Source organism: Bos javanicus, chromosome 13 (genome assembly GCF_032452875.1).
Source record: "Bos javanicus breed banteng chromosome 13, ARS-OSU_banteng_1.0, whole genome shotgun sequence".
Taxonomy (NCBI): domain Eukaryota; kingdom Metazoa; phylum Chordata; class Mammalia; order Artiodactyla; family Bovidae; genus Bos; species Bos javanicus.
In genome coordinates, this window is record NC_083880.1 from 28,643,463 (window position 1) to 28,663,406 (window position 19,944).

A 19,944-nucleotide genomic window follows, 5' to 3' on the forward strand; every position below is an offset into this window, starting at 1 on the left:
TTCTATGGTCCTTGGGGGAGGTACTTCCAGAGTATCTTAGGATTTGCCCATTTTTTCATTCACAAGGATTTATTTAGTGACCTATGTGCCAGGCCCTGGGCTGGGTGCTGGGGCTACACAGTGACCATGACACAGACCCGGCCCTCACACTGTTGATGGCCCTGGGAAATGCCAAGTAAACAGGCCATGACAGTGAGTCGTGATGAGTTGTGACAGTAAGAGGGAAAGCTCAGGGGCAAGGGTGAAAGTTAATGTCACAGCGCAGGACTGTCAGCAGGGGGTCTTCCCAGGACAGACACGCCTCCCCCCACTGATCATGTCCTCTGCCTGCCTCTTATTTATAGAAGAACGTCAGCCTGCTCCAAATTCCAGAAAGTAAATTTAATCACAGAAGTGAGAAAATACAGAAACAAGGGAAATAAGCAAGATAAAATAACAATAGCTCAGCCATTAAACAATGCCAAGAACCTAAGGACCATAGATAATATTCTGAGCCATAGCCTTTGAGTTGCTCTGTAGATACTAACCCACCCCCTCACCAGGTGGAAGAAGTTAACTCTATGCTGACCACAAATCACAAAGACCCCAGGCTGGCTGGAACCAGAAAGCTGATGATGCTGACTTCCAATTACCCCACTACAAACCAATCTGAAGAAAGTTCACACGTTGATCACAACTTCACCATGTGTTTTAAAGCCATTCCCTGAAAGCCCTTGGGGTGTTCAGGTCTGTCAAGCATTAGCTGCCTGGACTACTATCTTGGTGAGTGAAAGTCACTCAGTCATGTCAAGCTCTTTGCGACCCTATGGACTATACAGTCCATGGAATTCTCCAGGCCAGAATACTGGAGTGGGTAGCCTTTCCCTTCTCCAGGGGATCTTCTGAACCCAGGGATTGAAGCCAGGTCTCCTGCATTGCCAGCGGATTCCTTACCAGCTGAGTCACAGGGAAGCCCTTAGTACCTGCTGTAAATGCTGCACTTCACTTCACCACAATCTTGTTTCAGGAACCAGCTTTACTGTGTGTGGGTGAGCAGATACAAGTCTGGTTGGGTAATGGTTAAGACCCAGACCTGGGGGACTGGGTTTTACCCAGACAAAGGGCTTTCAGGGAAAGTCTTAGAGGGAAAAGTGTCTTCGAATCTGGGAACTGAAAGCTTAACAGAAACTATCCAGGGACAGAGGTGAGGGCATGGGAAGGAGTGTTCCAGGAAGAGGGAGTAACATTTGAAGCATGTTCTGAAAAGTGTGGGAAGATGGGAAGAGTGTGAACTTCTCTTATTTGGTCCAATTCAAGGGCATTTGAAAATGCCCTTTCCAAAACTGCTGCATATCAATAACTGCATCTCTTTTCAGTGACTTGAGACTACTTCAAATGCCCCCAACCATACTTCCCCAGAGCAAATCAGCCAACCGATTGTCATTTCACTGCCACTGAGGTGTCATTTCCTGTTTAAGAGGGTAGCTGCTTTCTAAGCCTCTAAGAGCTGATGTTAAAAAGCGTCTAAAACACACCAGACCACTCACCTCTCAGCAGCTCAAGTTGACACTTAACCGTTTAGAGCTCCAAGTGCTTTATCAGTTTGTGACACTGCTAACTGAAGAGATCTTGCTCACCTTATAATCTTATCCACTGCCCCACCCTCCAACCCAAGCCAAAGTTTCAACTCTTAATAAGCCTGTGGTCCTCCGAATCTAGTCTAACAAGGACATAATCCAAAACATGGGAGGACAGTACAAGGGTAGATAAATTAATCACAACATTTAGTAGAAATAGTAAAAATGTAATAGTGGAAAAATTGTAAAGAAACCTTCAATGGACCTAAATGAGTTAAGTGACTCAATACTAATGGAATATCCATTTCTGGAATTTATGAAGCTATTCACAAAGACGACAATTTTCAGTAACTTGGAAAAGGCTAATGAAAGACAACATTAAGTGAAAAAAGAAAATACAGAGAATTAGTCACACATGATTGCAACTATGTAAGAAATACAAATATGAAAAGTGCTGGAAAGAAATCTACCAAAATGAGAATAGGAGTTGAACTGTTATTTGTGGTTTTGAGCTTCTTCCCACAGTTTGTCTCTTTCCTACACTGCATTTGCAACACCTTTAAAACAGAAATCTTATTAAAAGTAGTCACTCTTAAGAAGTTAGCAGTTTGACCATTTTCAAATCTGAGCAGCACATACACGGGAACATGAGATTTGAGTGCCTCTATGTAAATCTCCCCACGGGAGCATAGTTTTCCCTTGTGAATGAGCATGTGGGCATTGTTTCAACCCACTGATGAACAGCAGCATCTCCAGGGCAAATACGATGGAGGTTAAGGAGCACTGGCCTAAGAATATGATAGACACTGGAGAATATTAAGCAAATATGGTTAGAAAAGTTGGAGGTGAACAAGAGATTTGGAATCTCTTTAAATCAAGTTTGGAAATTTCACCATTCTTTAGGGCTCTGAGTAAAACAATGATACGTTATTTTTTGAAGCTGAACAAAACCAGGGTCCATTTCTAATGGACTAATTCTAATGCCTGGATTCTAATGCCTGCTCTGACTTCTCTGCCATGGATAAGTTCTTTGGGGATAAATGATTTCCTATGTGTCAACTAACATATAGACAATCAACAGTGATGGCAATGATGACCTCTGGGAGGGAGTAGGAGTTACTCAGCCTTTAGAGAGAAGACAGAGTCAGGAGATTGCTCTTCTTTGTCACACCTATGAAGGCTTGACTTGAAAATAATAAACTGTTTTCTATAACTCGAGCAAGGAAGATGACAAAATCAGTCTTGTAGCAAGAGTTCTCTAGGTTATACTATAGCCAACTCCTTTCATTCAGAAAGATTAGCTAATGGCAGTTGTGGAATTTCCTTTTCTAGAGATTTGTAACAATAGGTTTGATCTATATCTGGCCTTGAATGCCTTAGGGGTCCAGTACAAAGAAGCAGAACGAACAAAAATAGCGTGCAAGCCCGTGTGCTTGCACACACACACACACAAAAACACCAAGGTGTGCCCCAATCTTCTCTCAGAGATTTTAATAGAGGTTTTAAAATGATTTATTTTCTCACCCACCCTTCAGCTGAATCAATATCTGAACTGCATCAGTCGCAGAAAAAACTTAGAAAGTTAGCCAAGAGTCATTTACCTGAACTAGGAGTTCCAGCTTCCGGTCATCAAGAAGATGTACTTGACATCGACGGCCCTCCGTCATCTAAGAAGAAAGACAAATGATGGTCACCAAGAGTCTAGTGGCCTTTCACAAGGTTAGAGGGTCCCCATGCTGGATGACGGCAGGCACATTCCTCTGGGCAAAACCTTCCCTGGGAGCTGGAGACTATAAGGCCAAGAAATGGCAGGACTGGTTCATTCATTCATTCAAAAATATTTATTGAACATTTTCTATGCGCCAGGTACTATTTTGGGAGCTGGTGCATAGCGGCACACAAGACTAGGTATGTGCCTGTTCTCACGGAGGTTACATCTTTATGGGGGAGATGTAAAATAAACTAGCAAATGCATATGTAACGTAATATCAGGTGGTAATAGTTCTTCCTTCTTGAGTCACTCTTCAACAATTTTGTCACTGTGCATTAGGGTCACAGTTCAGTATCTGGTCTGGGCCACCTCCCAACTCGTTCCCCTATTTGATCACAGGGAGCAAATGACCACCCCACTGGCAACTGATCTTGATTTCTGTGTTAATCATCCCCCCTCCTCAGGTATGACCCTAGTCCCTACAGAGCTATCACTTATGTTACAGGAACCCTGGAGATAAAAGCTCACAGCTGAACTTGACCTCTCACCCTTGTGCCTTTCACCAATAACATATCTGTACAATAGAAAGAGCATCTTGGCAGGCAGCAGGAGACCAAGTCAAGTCTTAACCATGCTGGTTATTGGCTGCAGGACCTTGAACAAGCCTCTGTTCATCTCTGCACCCCGATCTCAGTTATTAAAATGAGTAGGTGGGCCCACTGGGAGCAATGGTAAATGTTTAACAATCAGCTTTCTGGAAGGAAAAAGATTTCAGAATGCTTCCAAATTTGTAGCATTTGCTGGAGCCCTGGCATCATCCTCAAAGGAAATCCTCTGAAGATCAAGCTTTCTGGGAGATGTTAGACAGCCACCATTCTAACCAAAAGACTCTTGCTGCTCCAAGAAGCTTCACCACGTCTGATTTCAAGCAACTGTCAGGACAACATGCAGAGTGTTTCTAACAGACAGAGACAAAACACACCACCTCCAGGTAGAATGATGCTGGGAGAGGGCAGGAAAGCTCCATGCCTCTCCCCCATAACCTCCCTATGCATTTCTTCTATCGGGCTGTTCCTGGGTTTCATCCTTTTATAATAAACCAGTGGGGCTTTCCAGGTGGCTCACTGGTAAAGAATCTCAGTGGTAAGAACAACAACAATAAACCAGTAATCTAGTAAGTAGAAACAAAACAATAAAAACCTAATACATACCACTTCAAGAATGGAGATACTAGCAAAGGCCAGTAAAATAATTAGGACGTGTTAAATTGATTTACTTAGTTATTATAGTATGTATTAACTTTGTTTCAACATAACTTATTTAACTGTAAGTTTATATAATTTAGTGTTAATAATGGCTATGTTTTACAACTGGAGCACAGAATTCCTGAAAAGATAACAACTATGCTCACAAGTGAATACGAGCCACCCCAACACAGCTGCCTGGACCAGAAGACTCCAAGATTCCTTCCAGTCTTTGGCTTTACATATGGCTGTAGCCCCCACTGAAGCCACCTTCTCTTTCCCCAGCTATCAGCCATGTCATGCAGACCCAAAGGAAAGATGAACATGGACTAATTCCAGCCTTGCCTCACTTCATGGGCATCACAGTACGTTCTCAGGAGCGCTTTCTCCGGGAAACATGGAGAAGGCAGCCTCCTCTCTCCTTGCCCAACCTGGCTCCTTCCCTGACCACTGGCATGAACAAAGCTGTTGTCTATTCCTACAAGAGAATTCTTTCTCCTTCCTTCAAAGAAGCCAACCAAGTCATAGTATTATTCATGCTTCCATCAAGTCATATTATCACTCATAGTTATTCATAAGAATATGATTCAGCCATAAGAAAGGAAATGTAGCCATTTATGACAATGTGGATACACTTGTAGAGCATTCTGCTAAGTAAAATAAGTCAAGACAGAAAAAAATACTGTATGATTTCACTTACGTGTAGAATCTAAAATAAACCAATGAAACCAAAAAGCCATGAACTGCTAGATACTGGGAACATGGTGGTGGTTGCCAGAAACAGGAGAATGGGGTCGGGGGTGGAAACTGGGTGAAGCTGGTCAAAGAGTACAAGCTTCCGGTTAAAATAAATAAGACTTGGGCATGTACTGTACAGTCTGCTGACTATAGTGAATAATACAATATTGTATATTTGAAAGTTGCTAAGACAGCAGATATCAAAAGTTCTCATCACAAGAAAAAAATTTTGAAACTTATATAGATGTTAACGAGACTTATTCTGGTGATCACTTAACAACATATACAGATATCAAATTATGCTGCATGCCTGAATATAATCTTATAAGCCAACTATATCTCAATTTTTTAAAAAGGAAAACTTTTACAAAGTGAATAAAAAACTTGGCTTGAAAAAGAAAATCCATCAGCTTCATTTCAATCATTGCCCAATCTAAGATCAAAGAAAGCTACTATAATTTTAAATTATGCTAAAATATATGTTGCCATATCAAATTGTATAAATGATTCTTTTAACAAAAAAGAACACCCAAAATGTTCACGATTCAATAGGGAAGCTGACAGCAACTGCACAGGCATTTTGGATAACATTTTAGATTTTCAGCAATTGAGTTCTTATTAGGACGAACTCAAGGTCAACAGAGAGGGAGTTCTAGGAAGGCGAGTGCTACAACCATCTTAAATATGATTTTTGAATTCCTTTAAAAACCTTTATTAATATTGTTTGAGAAAATTTTCTGAAGGGTTGGGACAACATTTTTTAATTTTTAAATTTATTTTAACTGGCAGATAATTGCTTTACAATGTTGTATTGGTTTCTGCCATACAACAGTGTGAATCAATCATAAGTAGACCTATATCTCCTCTCTCTTGAACCTCTCTCCCACCCTCCCCAATCCCATCCTATCCCTCTAGGCTGTCACACAGCACCAGGTTGAGTTCCTTGTATTATACAACAACTTCAAAGTTAAGGACAATTTTAAGGAATTTTAAGAAATTCTGTTTGTCCTTTCCACATATAAAACACAAAGTTTTGAACTTCTTTTTATTGTAAACGGTTAAGGGTATAAACATGTTCTTGAGTTACTTACTCACATTCTAATAAGTTGTATAAAAACCAAGGAAAATTGGTATCCAAGAGACATTACTATATCAAATAAAGTTCTACTCACGGCCATAGAGGTAGCCTTACCATTTTTCTCAAAATATTTCCAAACTTGCAAAGTGTGATGTGACCCTGAGTTCATACCCATATCTAAAGTCTGAGACTCTCATACCTGAGTCTCATTTTCATCGGAAACATACAATTCCAATCCCTGCATCTCATCTTATCTGCTCAGACATTTAAAGAAGTAGCAGTACATTCAGATGTTAAGATCTACCCAAGGATCTTCCAACTTCATTCTTTACTTAAACAAAATCTCACAACTAAATCTTGGGGGATTTACAAGCACACTCCCTACTCTAATAGGAAATTTGGTTCCCTGGTGGCTCAGATGGTAAAGCATCTGCCTGCAATGCGGGAGACCCAGGTTCGATCCCTGGGTCAGGAAGATCCCCCAGAGAACAAAATGGCAACCCACTCCAGTATTCTTGTCTGGAAAATTCCATGGATGGAGGAGCCTGGTGGGCTACAGCCCATTGGGCTGCAAAGAGTTGTATATGACTGAGCAACTTCACTTTCTCTTTCGGAAGGCAAACTGCCTCTGAGAAAAATCTGCACAGAGAAGTGAGTCTAAACAGAAACTCAACTTTGAATCATCATGTTTTTGAAAGCACAACTTTCTTTTGACAGCACAGCTGTGGCTCTTTTTTTCCTCAAAAAGGAGACCTGTTTGTTGTTCCACATGGAGGGAAATTGGAGCATCCTGCTTTCATCATCAGCTGAGAAAAGGTTTGCCATCCTGGGTGTGTGTAGAGAGAGAGCGGCTGGACATCTGTAGCTTTGTCTGGCTTCCCAGGCACAGTGAAATTTTCTTCTGAATACTAACAATTGCAAACTAATACTGCTTTCCTTGTTCTCATTTTCAGCTGCTCGGGCACAACTGGAGGGCTGGCATTACCCTCAAAGGAAATCCTTTCGGAGAACAAGGCTTCTTGCAGATGTCAGCTGGCTACCTCTCCAGCCATGAATCGACTTGTTACAGAACAATTCTATACCAAGCAGACGCCTGCCAAGTGCACTGTGATGCCAAAGGATACACAGAATAGTGTTATTTTGGAAATAAGGTGTCCGCTCCATTTATCCAACTTTGCTGTTAAGACATACAGTGAATCACGAAAATTATGCACAAACATAGAAATGCATGTATGATACAAGCTTAAGTGAACACAGCAGAATATGAACTGTCTACTATAAAGGTAGCCAATAAAATTGTGGGAATTAAGAGGCAAAAATAAAATAATTGATGTGCTGGGGTAGTAGGGTTATGGGTGGTCCTCCACCCAAATACGACCTCACATCTTTCTTTCTTTTTCAGTTAAAAAATGTAAAAAAGAAACTTTATCTGGAAAAATGAAGGACTCTGCTTGAGGTCAGCTATAGGAAATGGGGCTTGAGAGGTTTCCTTCTCAGCAAATTCATTTTAGATTGCCTGTGAGATATTAAAATTAATTTTTAATTAGAGTTTGGTTGATTTACAATGTTGTATTAGTTTCTAATGTAGAGCAAAGAAAATCAGCCATACATATATCTACTCTCTTCTAGACTCCATTCCCATATAGCTCATTACAGAGCACCGAATGGAGTTCCCTGTGCTATACAGTAGGTCTTTATTAGTTATCTATTTTACATGTAATAGTGTGTAGACATGAATCCCAATCTCCCAATTTATCTCTCTCCGCCCCTTGGTAGCCATAAGTTTGTTTTCTACATCTGTGACTCAATTTCTGTTTTGTAAATAAGCTCATTTGTACCAATTTTCTATGATTTTAACATACCAAGTCACGCTAATTAATGTACAAATGAGAAATGCAATGGTCACAGACATTAGAACTGTTAAGACTGAAGGTCTCCCACCTTCTCTCCCTGCAGGAGGGAACTTGACTGTGACCAGAAGAGGTCCGGGGAACACAGAATGTGAAATAGGGGATTAGAAGTATCTGTGTTTGAGAGCCTCCATCCACCAGAGCCTGACATATTCCTGATGGCAGAGGGGGTCTGTCCCAATATGACAGAGGGGTCCCCTCTGCAGGGTGTTACTGAAAAACAACTACCAGTGACGACAAACTCCCCCAAAGGGTGATTTTGAAGAGCTTTACATGAAGAGGCACCAGGTACTGAGCTCATCATGTGAAAACATGTTCCGTTAGGAATATTTTCTCTTCAAATTCAAAACGAAGTAAACCCAGATTCAATATTCTTCTCATTATCACCTTTCCCTCCACCTAACAGCCCCCTCTCCCTCTCTGAGTCATTTCTTGCATGTCCGCTCCACCCTATTCTTGTCACTCAAGTAATGTGTCTACTGTGCTATGCACACCACAAAGAAATAACCCTAGGCCCCGTTAATAATATTTTCATAGAAAACTAATGATATTGTGCCAAAGACGGTAGGGTAACAGATCTTGAATTCAGAAAAACATATGCTTTTAAAAAATTAAAATAAATTAACACGTTACCATGATATTTCCTGAGATTAATTTATACTGGAACTGTTACCACTAAGACATTGGGGGCTGGGGGGAGTGTAGGGAGGGGGAGGAGAGCCAGGTTCACAGTTAGCACATGACACTACTTGTTCTATGCCTAATAAGTCACCACGTTGCAATTCACATTCATTCTAGAGATAATACTTTATGGAGCAATAAAATAAGAAATATTAAAGACTCATTGGAATTGCATGAAACAAAGAATTAACATTTCCAAGGCACACTTAGGAAAACTATCAATACTCCTCCAAACACCCTGAAATCTTATCCTTTAAAACGTTATCATTGGAACTTCTTTGGCAGTTCAGTGGTTAACGCTTTGCCTTCCAATGCAAGGGATGTGGGTTCGATGTCTGGTTGGGGAACTAAGATCCCACATGCCACAGGGCCAAAACACCAAAACATAAATCAGAAGCAATATTGTAACAAATTCAATAAAGAATGGGGCATCCTGAGGATGCGGGAAGCATGACAGCAGCACCTCACAATCTGCCCTCTGACCCAGGCCCCTCTGTGGCTCAGAAGGAAATTCCAGATTTATGACGATGAGTTCCCAGGGCAACTCATTGTTGGAGCATCTGCTCTCTGGGTCACCTCAACGTGTCACATCCCTTCAGTTTCCTCTGCAGACAAATGAAGACCAGGGACTCACCTAAGTACCAGAAAGTCACAGGATCCCAGAATCTCCAGAATCATGAAGCTGTCATACCCAGGAGACGAATAAACACAGCACTTCCACAGCAGCCTCGAGAAAGTCAACCCCACCGTAAATAAACTCACAGAAAGGATAGTAAACAAATTAAAAGTTGCTTAAAATATTCATCGTTGGGACTTCCTTGGAGGTCCAGTGGTTAAGAATTCACCTGCCAAGGCAGGGGACATGGGTTCGATCCTGGTCCAGGAAGATCACACACCATGAGGCAACTAAGCCCGTGGCCACAAGAGAAGCCACCGCAATGAGAATGTCACACACCGCAACTCTGCAACTAGAGTCCCTGTTCCCTGCAACTAGAGAAAGCCCACACGCAGCAACAAACACCCAGCACAGCCAGAAATAAATAATTATTAATTTTTTTTAAAAGCTGTTAAAAAATATTCATCCATCTGCTACCCACATCTAACCTGTGCTATGGAAATATCAGATATAATAAGCTATTGTAATATTATAACATAGTAAAAGTGCATGAGGAGCCTCTGCCCACAACCTTTAAGAAAAATTGAAAAGTATATTGTCCTTTTTATTATAATTTTTCCTCTGTCTGATTTATCTCATGGTTACTATTTTTGTCTTTAAGTGACATTGTATTAAAATCAAGAAGCTAATGGAAAGAAAGAAGATACCAGGTACTAGACAGAAGCCCGATTCAGGGAGAATAACCTTATCCTGACTTTGCTCCATGACTTCTGGCAAATTATGTCACCTCTGCCTTTACTACGAGTCTCCGAGGTACAGAAGGACACACACAGGCGTGTCCTTGAGGTTCTTGGCTGCTGAATACAGTCAGAACTGATAAAACCCAGATGAAAATGATTAAATGTGTGTCTTTATCAGAAACAAATTCACGTGACAATGCAATGTAATAAGAACTGAAACAGGCTAGCATTCTTCAGAGCTTCAAGCATGCATTTGATGAGGTCATGAGTGTAGTTAGTGGTTCACTGGAGGATCTTTGGAAAGCAAATTGTGGTGGTGGTGATGCTGCTGTCTGGGTCTCTCTGCCTCCAGCAAAAGGAAATTGGGTTTTCTCTGGTAACGCAGGAAGAGAGGTAATGGTGCTGTGGAGCACTAAGGGCTGAGGACAACAGAGGGCTGCCATGGCCCAGCATGTCACAGGGAAGAAGAAATCTGATTCCATACTGGATCTGTTTCTTTTTCTTTAACCTTTGTATTCCATTGCTTGAAAGAATGCTGCCTACAGTCTGAAATATACAGGACACCCCATTCTCAAGGCTCTGACCTTTAAAAGTATAACTTTTCTATTCATATAGAGATAAAAAGTTGCAAAATAGAGAAGAACATTTATCTTGTTGGAGCTTTATAGCAACACTGTGACCAGAACTATGGTGACAGCTGCAAGACCAAAGGATTCCAACACCAGGAAGTTGGCCATAACCAACCACACCCCATCTCCTTCAGTATAAAAGAAGCCTGAATTCTAATTAAAGCAAGCTGGTTCTTTTGGACATGAGTCCACCATCTCTTTGATCTGCTGGCTTGCTGAATAAAGGCTGTTCGTTGCTCCAACAACTCATCTCTCAATTTATTAGACTGTCATGCAGCAAACAGTACAAGCTCTGACTTGGTAACAAGTGGACAATTTTAGTCCCCAATTCTGCTGCCCTGCAGACCACTGCTGTGTGTGATCAAGCCACGAGTCCTTCTGGACCATCATTTCAATCCTCTCCAGATGGGGCTGCAGGTGAGAGGGTCAAAAAATTCATTATCAATCTTGGGGCATAAAGTTGAGATAATGAGGGACAGACAAAGGAGAGGACAGCCAGTCGTCTAATGGGCTCATGTGATCCCAGTGAGGAGGAGCTCCCAGCCAGGGCTCTGTTGTAGGATGTACGGAAAGAGGGGACTTTTTTTCTCTTCCAGCAAGACACTGCAATCTGAGGACAAGCTATAGACATGGAGGTCGGACAGGTGTGTCTAAGATCCAGAAGGTCAAGGCCCAAGAGGGGCATTTCAGTCCAGGGCTAGAGTGTGACAATCAGACTCTCCTGTCTGAGAGCCAACTACATAGGATGAAAAGGACACTGGGAAAGCCACAAGCATGGGCCCTGTCTATGCACCACAGACACCCTCTTAGTGAAAGAAAGTGAAAATGAAAGTCGTTCAGTTGCGTCCAACTCTTTGTGATACCATGGACTATACCGTCCATGGAATTCTCCAAGCCAGAATACTGGAGTGAGTGGCTGTTCCCTTCTCTAGGGGATCTTCCCAACCCAGGGATCGAACCCAGGTCTCCTGCATTGCAGGTGAATTCTTTTCCAGCTGAGCCACCAGGGAAGCCCAGACACCTGCTAAGTGACCACGGAATAGTGACGATACTATGGTTTGGTTAACAGACATGAACGGAAGTGCAGGTGAGGCGTCCGGTTTCTGGAAGGCAGCAGTGCTTTCTGAATTACATTCTAACCAGCTGGACACTGAAAGAAAAGTGACCTGGCCATCACACTCGGCTCCCACTGCTGCCAGAGCATCTTCTGAAGACAATGATTTTCTTGACCAACATTTTGAGTAGATTAGCAAGATCTCAATCTACTAATGCAATCCAAAATACATCTACTAGCACATATTCACCTCATTCACAGCACATCTACAGGCAAGCTTTTGATTTCTACCCAAAAAAGTTGTTTCCACACAACTTTGGTGCTGCAAGCAGAACAACTAAAGTCTTTGAAGATCCACGGAGATTCCACGCTACTTGATGTTGTATTATTATGATCATTATTTGGAGAGGGCTGGGCAAAAGGAATAGCACTTTCTCATAAGTGAAGGTGAGTTGGGAGTTTCAACATGAGAGACAATCCTGAGAAGTCTGGACAGAGGATGTCTGGGAACAGCAGGATCCTGAGCAGATCTGGACAGAAGGCCTCGGGGAATAAAGGCCCAAGAAGGAGATTCTTGAGGAGGTTGTAAAACATCTCTTGTTGATTACACACTGTTGCTACCACTTGTGAGAGACTAATACTTGAATGCTGGATCACGAGCCCTCTGAGATCTGGCCTCATCTCACCAGACCTGTTTTTTTCTTTTCCCCCCAAATGCTCTCCTTCCTCCCTAACCCCATCCCTGAAATTCCAAGACCAGTCCAAGTCCAGGACTCAACTGCCCTGGACTTCTAAGTTCTGTTCCTCTGAGGGCCACCCTTGCTTCCAGATCCAGCCCATGCCGTCTCTTTGGCCTGGAACCACTTTCTCTTTCTTCATGTCCCCAAAGGACAATCCCTGCCTGCCTGGTTCAGACTGCACACAAATCCAGGGGCTGGAGACACAGCAGTGACCAAAGTAAGCTTCATCTTATTTCTCAGAGGTCACTAGTTTAAGGAAAAGATGGACATGACTTTCACGTATTCTTCCAGACTCTAAGATGATGCACAAGCTTTCTCCGCCCCATTGGTGGGGGAAGGGGTTGATTTCCCAGCCTGGTCTGGCAATTCTGATGCCAGGCCTCGAGCCTCCCCTGCCTCTGTCCTCCCCAGGTCACTGTGCCAGGGCTTAGAGAAGATGGGAGGAAGGCTTTGGGGCTGGACCACCTAGGTTCGTGTCTTATCCCAGCTTCACCAGGGGCTAGCTGGGTGTGAACCCACAAGAACTTCACCAACTTGTGCCTCATTCCTCAGTCTCTGAAATGGAGATCACCCTCATGCCAACCTTGTGGGGCTGCCAAAAGGAATAACCAAGTTAACATATACAGTGTGTGGAACTCTGCTTGGCACAGAAGGCTCTAGTTCGGGAAGGGGACGTTTGTCTGATCAGCATTGTCAGACAGATGAGAGACAATGCATCCTGACCTGCAGCATGGAATTCGGTTTTCATCAATGATGCACACACCCCTCCCCTACAGGCACAGGATGGCCTTGATGAGGCTGCAACTTTTTGCCACTCACACTAGGCTGTCCATTACTGTGGCTGGGTGGAAAGGGATGATGGGCCAGGTGGGTATCTTTTGGATAGCTATTCCCTGTGCTGAGTAAGTACCAGGCCTTCACAGAGCAGAGTCCCTGGGGCCCTGGTCATGTGTTGGCATCCACAGAGAGCTGATGGAAGGCACGCCAGACCCAGTGGAGGAATGGAGGTTTAGGGGTGTCAGTACCCCATGCTGACATTGGTGGGGACCACAAGAACTGCTGGGCAATATACAGTCTATTATCAGAGGAGGAGATGAAGCCCTTCTGCTGCCAAAGAGACCCCACCTGATTCTCTCAGCAGATTCAGGGTGTTCTTTTTTTTCAGGTGTTATTCTTACTGACAACTGTTTATAACTCGGTGTCCATGAAGACATCCTTCAAAGGTGACTGGGAAGGTATAAAACCCAAAGAAACAAAACATGCAAAGGAAGCAGCAAGAACCCTTCTAACCCACCCAACATTCCAGGGTTCTCCTTGAAGTGAGCAAAGGAGAAAGAAAATGACACTTGTGCTTAGGCAGGTGGAGTTCTGACTTCAGAGTCTCAGAGACAAGAGGGTTGGTGGACCTGAGGGATGGGCTGGGGAGGGAGGTGGGAGCGGCGTTCAGGATGGAGGACACATGTACCTCCATGGCTGATGTATGGCAAAAATCACTACAGTATTGTAAAGCAATTAGACTCCAATTAAAATAAATTAATTAATTAAAAAAAGAAACCATAAAAGTTATAAGCAAAAAAAAAAGAAAAGAAAAGAGTGTTGGGTGGAATAGAGATGCTTCTTACATAAGAAAAGGCAAGTATCTATAGTTTCCTTTGTTCTGATGACTGCACTTGGATTTTTTATAGAAAAGGACTGATAGGTATTCCTAAGGGGGCCCCAGACTCAAGGAAAATGGTTTTAAAGTCCAGAAAAAAAGATGAGGTTGACTCTGTGGATCTGCAAGAATATCATTTGCATGAGATTGAAATTTCAATACAAAAACTTTAAAGATAAAACTAACACAATAAAAATAAAATTGAATGAGAAAGTGAAGATTCTGACATTCAAAGAACAAAGTATCTGCATGAAGAATTCACAAAGGAATTTAGTATAATATATAATTTAGTATATTTTAGTATAATATATACAATGTGTCAAGGGCATGAAATACATTATATATGTGATGCACATAGATGAGGAAGTGTCACAACCCTAGAGGGACAGAGTTGGAAAACTGAGACAAAGGTTTACAATGAGGAACATCTAAGGACAATAGAAGAGCCTTTAAAGATACATCCCAAGAAATAAGAGGGAGGAAAGGAATGTTTTCATTGTTTGACACCAATAAATCTTTGTTAAAAGATGAGCTGCTGGACCACTTAGATCCTGTTTAGTTTCAATCTCCTCACCAAGAAGGTACGTGGTAGGACTAATGACTAAAAGAATGTAAATTGCACTTACTTCCCCTGTGGTCCAGTGGTTGAGAAGCCACCTGCCATTCCCGGGGACGTGGGTTCAATTCCTGGTCCAGGAAGATTCCACATGCTGTGAGGCAACCAAGCCTGTGTGCTGCAACTGCTGAGCCTGGGCTCTAGAGCCCGTGTGTTGTAACTACTGAAGTCCGCACACTTAGAGCCCATGCTCCGCAACAAGAGAAGCCACCACAGTGAGAAGCCCAGAACCACAACTAGAGAAAGCCCACATGCAGCACCGAAGACCCAGCACAGCCAAAATAGAATTAATTAATTTAAAAAAATTTTAAGAATATAAACTGTACTTCTTTTCCCAGAATAAATTCTGAGTGGTTCATACAGTGAAATATTAAAATAGACAGGCTTATCATGTTTTTTTAAGTATAAAAGCAATGGATGGGCCAAAAGGGGAAAATGCATACAGTTGATTACATTTTAAAATTCTTTTTCAAAAAACTAATTTTACTCTGTAAATCACCATAAGCAAAAAGAAAAAGCAAATGCCGAGTTGGTATGGTTAACAACTATAAAGTGATTAATATGTTAAAGATAAAATTATTTAATTATTAGATGATTATAAGTTAAGTAGAAGACCACTCGGAGAAGGCAATGGCACCCCACTCCAGTACTCTTGCCTGGAAAATCCCATGGGCGGAGGAGCCTGGTGGGCTACAGTCCATGGGGTCGCGAAGAGTCGGACACGACCGAGCGACTTGACTTTCACTTTTCACTTTCACGCATTGGAGAAGGAAATGGCAACCCACTCCAGTGTTCTTGCCTGGAGAATCCCAGGGACGGAGGAGCCTGGTTGGCTGCCGTCTATGGGGTCGCACAGAGTCGGACACAACTGAAGTGACTTAGCAGCAGTAGCAGCAGCAGAAGACCACTAATATCCTACTGGAAATTAAATTGCAAATGGCTGAAGAGTTCACAGGCTTCCCTGATAGCTCAGCTGGTAAAGAATCCGCCCGCAATACGGGAAACCCTGGTTCAATTCCTGGGTCGGAAAGATTCCCTGGAGAAAGGGGTAGGCTACCCACTCCAGTTTCTTGGGCTTCCCTGGTGGCTCAGATGGTAAAGAGTCTGCCTGCAATATGGGCAGATTCACATTGCAGAGTTCATCTCCTTTGATAATAATTTCTCCTCTAGAAGAGATCTATCCATCTCTCTAGTAATCCAGGGAGTAAACCAGTGACCAACCCTCATGAAATAAGAGAAATGAGGTTAGAAGATTATACATAGCTGTGTCCATCATAATATGTGTTCATCTGCAAATATTTATGGCACATAGCACTGTGCCAAGCAGCTTATTCGATATTTAATGATGAACACAATTTTGTTCCTATATTTAATGAGCTTTTATGTTCAGCAGAAGTACCTAAGTTAAGAGGAAATTACAGTGTAATGTGTGACAAGGGGGTGAGTATAAGATGCAATGGAGCAGAGGGTGGGGGGACACTCACTCACATCTGAGAGATTGGTGAATGCTCAGGTGAGGAAGTGCCGTCGGAAGAGAGGACATCCAGCAGAGATGACCTGATGTAAGAAGACCTGGGTGGAAGAGAATGTGGTGTGTTTTCAAAACATCAGCTGGGCAGCAAAGCAGTGAAAAGTACAGCTGGAGAATCCTCTTTACAAGAGGAAGGAGAAGCAGCTTCTAGCCTAGAGTCTGAGGATGGCTAAATCACTGATGTATCTACTGGACAATATTTTCACATCAATCCAATCCTAACTGGTGTAAAAATGAGGGGAGTATAGAAAGAGGGTTCTAATTGCAAGTGATGAGACTAAGTGCTTTAGAAAAGATACAAGCAGTTGGAAAACTATAAAGAGATACTATTATAGGGATTTCCCTGGTGGTCCAGTAGCTAAGACTTGGGTGCTTCCAATGTAGGAGGCCCAGGTTCAATCCCTGGTCGGGGAACTAGATCCCACACATCACAAGGAAGATCAAAGATCCAGCATGCTGCAGCTAAGACTCGGCGCTGCCAAACAGTTACATACATAAATATTTTAAATAAGAATGTAGGCAACAAACTCTAGTAGTACCTGTGACCTTCAGATCAATAAAATCACAGATATTTTCATGTCATAAAAAGAGATGCTATCATAAATATAAGCTCTCCGTATGACATCCGTATAACGTCCTCACAACTTATAACCAGACGCAGAAAGTGTGCCAACCACATTTACAGATGACAAGAGGCTTGTTTAGATGGTAACTTCAACAGCTACAAAGTGAAGTCATATTGTTTATGGTTTCAGGTCCTGTTCTCTGTCCACATGCTAGAAGTACAGCATCCTGAATAATGAAATCAGGATGCCTCCTATATCCTACTACAGTTAACCGTGTCTGGAAATCTGTGTTGAATCCTGAATACATTATTTTAGGTACCAAATGAAAGAACCTGGAGCAAAGCCAAGGAAGGGTAACCAGAGGAGGTAAAGATCTGGAGACCATGTCTTCCCAGGGCTGATGGGAAAGCTGCATATGGGCTTAAACAGCAAAGGCTCCATTGACAGGATGACCCTGTCATCTACCGCCCATGCATGACCCCCCAGGCTACCTGCTCTCATAGAACCGGCATGGGATGCAAACCGGCATGGGTGACACGTGCCACCCATGGCTGAGTCCCGGGGCCCAGTGCACAGACGCCAAGTCCTCCAGGTTTGGAAGGCAGTGCTCCAGCCCAAGAACTGATCCTTCCGAGACTGAGGCTGAAATCAGCCCAAATTTCCAATGGCATCACACACAGCAGACCCGAGGCACACAGTCCTGCGGGGTGGTCCCAGCTCCGGCAGGAAGTATCGAGCCCTCGGCCCTCCCTGGCCCAATGCCACCAACACAAAGCTGCAGAGAGAACTTGAGAACCTGGAGGCTTGCACTGAGGGCCGTTTTCACAGCTACCTTAGACTGTGTCGGCACGGGGCCGTCCATCTGGCCTGGAGGCTGACGCCTGGATGTTTACATAACCGAGTTGTCTGGAAAGGATTCGGCTGGAGTGTCGCTGGCAGGGACTGCTCCCTCTTGCATGGGCTGCGCTGGCAGGGCTTACCCTCCATTCATCTTGTCGGAGGTTGCAACGCTGGCCAGCTGCCCCGTTTGCCACCCCAGACGCTTCCAGGAGACCTGCTCCCCAGCCTCCAGGTTCTGCGGCGGCAGTGCTACAGACAGAACAGGAGCCGTGGTTGCCAGTATCATTTACAAACAAGGGTGCGGCATCAGGTTAGGAAAGAAAGGGAAGTGGGGGGAGGGAGAGGGATGATTGCAAGACCAAAAGAGGGCTCCCCACTCTTTTCACCCCAGGAGGCACAGCCTCTCAGGGGCATATTATTTTTTATAAATACTTATTTGTTTACTTGGCTGTGTTGGGTCTTGGTTGCATCAGGTGGGATGGTTTGTTGTGGCGCACGGACTCTCCAGTTGTGGGCTGAGTAGCTGCAGCGTGCAGACTTAGTTGCCCCGTGGCTTGTGGGATCTTATTAATAGTACCCCCGTGTCTCCTGCATTGCAAGGCGGATTCTTAACCACTGTAACACCAGGGAAGTCCCCAGGGTGCATATCATTGAGAGCAGTCACAGAAATAAAGACAGGATGCCGGATCTATCAGTCAAATCAAGAATTCTAATTGGACACGGAACGATTTCTCCAAGCTTTCAGCAGGTGGTGATTACTATCCTGCCTACACACAAGGAAAAAGGGGGAAACAGAGCTTACTGTTTGGGCTGTTTCCATGCAAGAAGCAACTAGAGAGAAGTTTCTGCTTATATCAGAACCGATGAAAAGCTGGCAGGGTTCCTGACCTTTCCTCTTTCCCAAGTTAACCAGGAATGCAGGTGTCAAACAGTTTACATATGTCATTCCAAAGCCTTTGGTAACCAAATTTGAGTGTACTTCCAGCAAACGTTGGAGGAAAGACCTGGAAATGAGTGTACAATGCAATAACTCTTTAGGGAAAGGCAGCATTTTAAATTTGAGCAAACACACAGGCAAGGAATAGTGGTTTCATCTTTTATCCTTCACAGTGCCCAGCATGGAGCTTGAAACACACCAAACTCTCAGTAAGCATGATTGATGAAAATATGGAGTTATAATTCTTGACTGCGGTGATGGTTTCATAGGTGTGGCCATATGTCCAAAGCGAGAACCATCGCCCTAGACCAACCAACCTGCCTGCAGGTGTGGACATATGTCTAAACTCATTAAACAGTACACTTTAAATATGTGAAGCTTATTGTATGTCAATGGTACATCAATAAATCTGTTTAAAATACAAAAGTCAGGAACTTCCCTGATGATCCAGTGGTTAAGAATCTGGCTTGCAATGCAGGGGACTTGGGTTCGATCCTTGTTTGGGGAACTAAGATCCTACATGCTGGGGGGAGCAACTGAGCCTCTGCTCTGCAACTAAAGATCCCACATAACACAACTAGGACCCAACAAGCCAAACAAATAAATAAAATATAAGAGTTAGAGTTATTCCTTTTGTGCATTAAAAAAGGGACAGACCATCAGGCTGATCTGAATAGTCCGATTTGTTTTTGTTGTTGTTATCACTGCTATTCCTCTAAACTGTATTATACTCCCACCTGGTATACACACACCACGCACTTGTCACCTGAGGAACGTTTGCTGAGTGAATAAGTGACTGAAGAGTCCAATGTGTGCAACTGTACATCTCAGCAGGGTTCTTCGCACTTGGAGGAGAGATTACTTCATTTTTTACATATTACATTTTAAAAAATTCGAAGTATGAACTGGATTTACGGTGTCTTTTTCTCAGATGTTGTCACATCCAGGACTGAGCCACGAAGTCTTTAAACATCAGCTCTACTTGGCTGAGTCCCACTTTGTGTCTCTGCCGGGACTTCCTCCTTTCCTAGGTTTGTACATGATGAATGCAAAATTGCCCACTCAGCATCTCCTTTTGGATAGCTGCTACATATCTCAAAAAA

The 19,944-nt window shown here is 43.1% G+C and overlaps 1 protein-coding gene across 9 annotated transcripts in view; it reads right to left on the minus strand.

Annotated features, from left to right (window-relative positions):
- Nucleotides 1–19,944, minus strand: part of FRMD4A (FERM domain containing 4A) — a 749,223-nt gene that overhangs the window by 218,535 nt on the left and 510,744 nt on the right. For all 9 annotated transcript variants that reach the window (XM_061436072.1, XM_061436071.1, XM_061436069.1 and 6 more), the window contains one exon: nucleotides 3,158–3,223. In XM_061436072.1, the coding sequence (XP_061292056.1) occupies nucleotides 3,158–3,223 (66 nt within the window). The remainder of the gene's footprint in view (nucleotides 1–3,157; nucleotides 3,224–19,944) is intronic.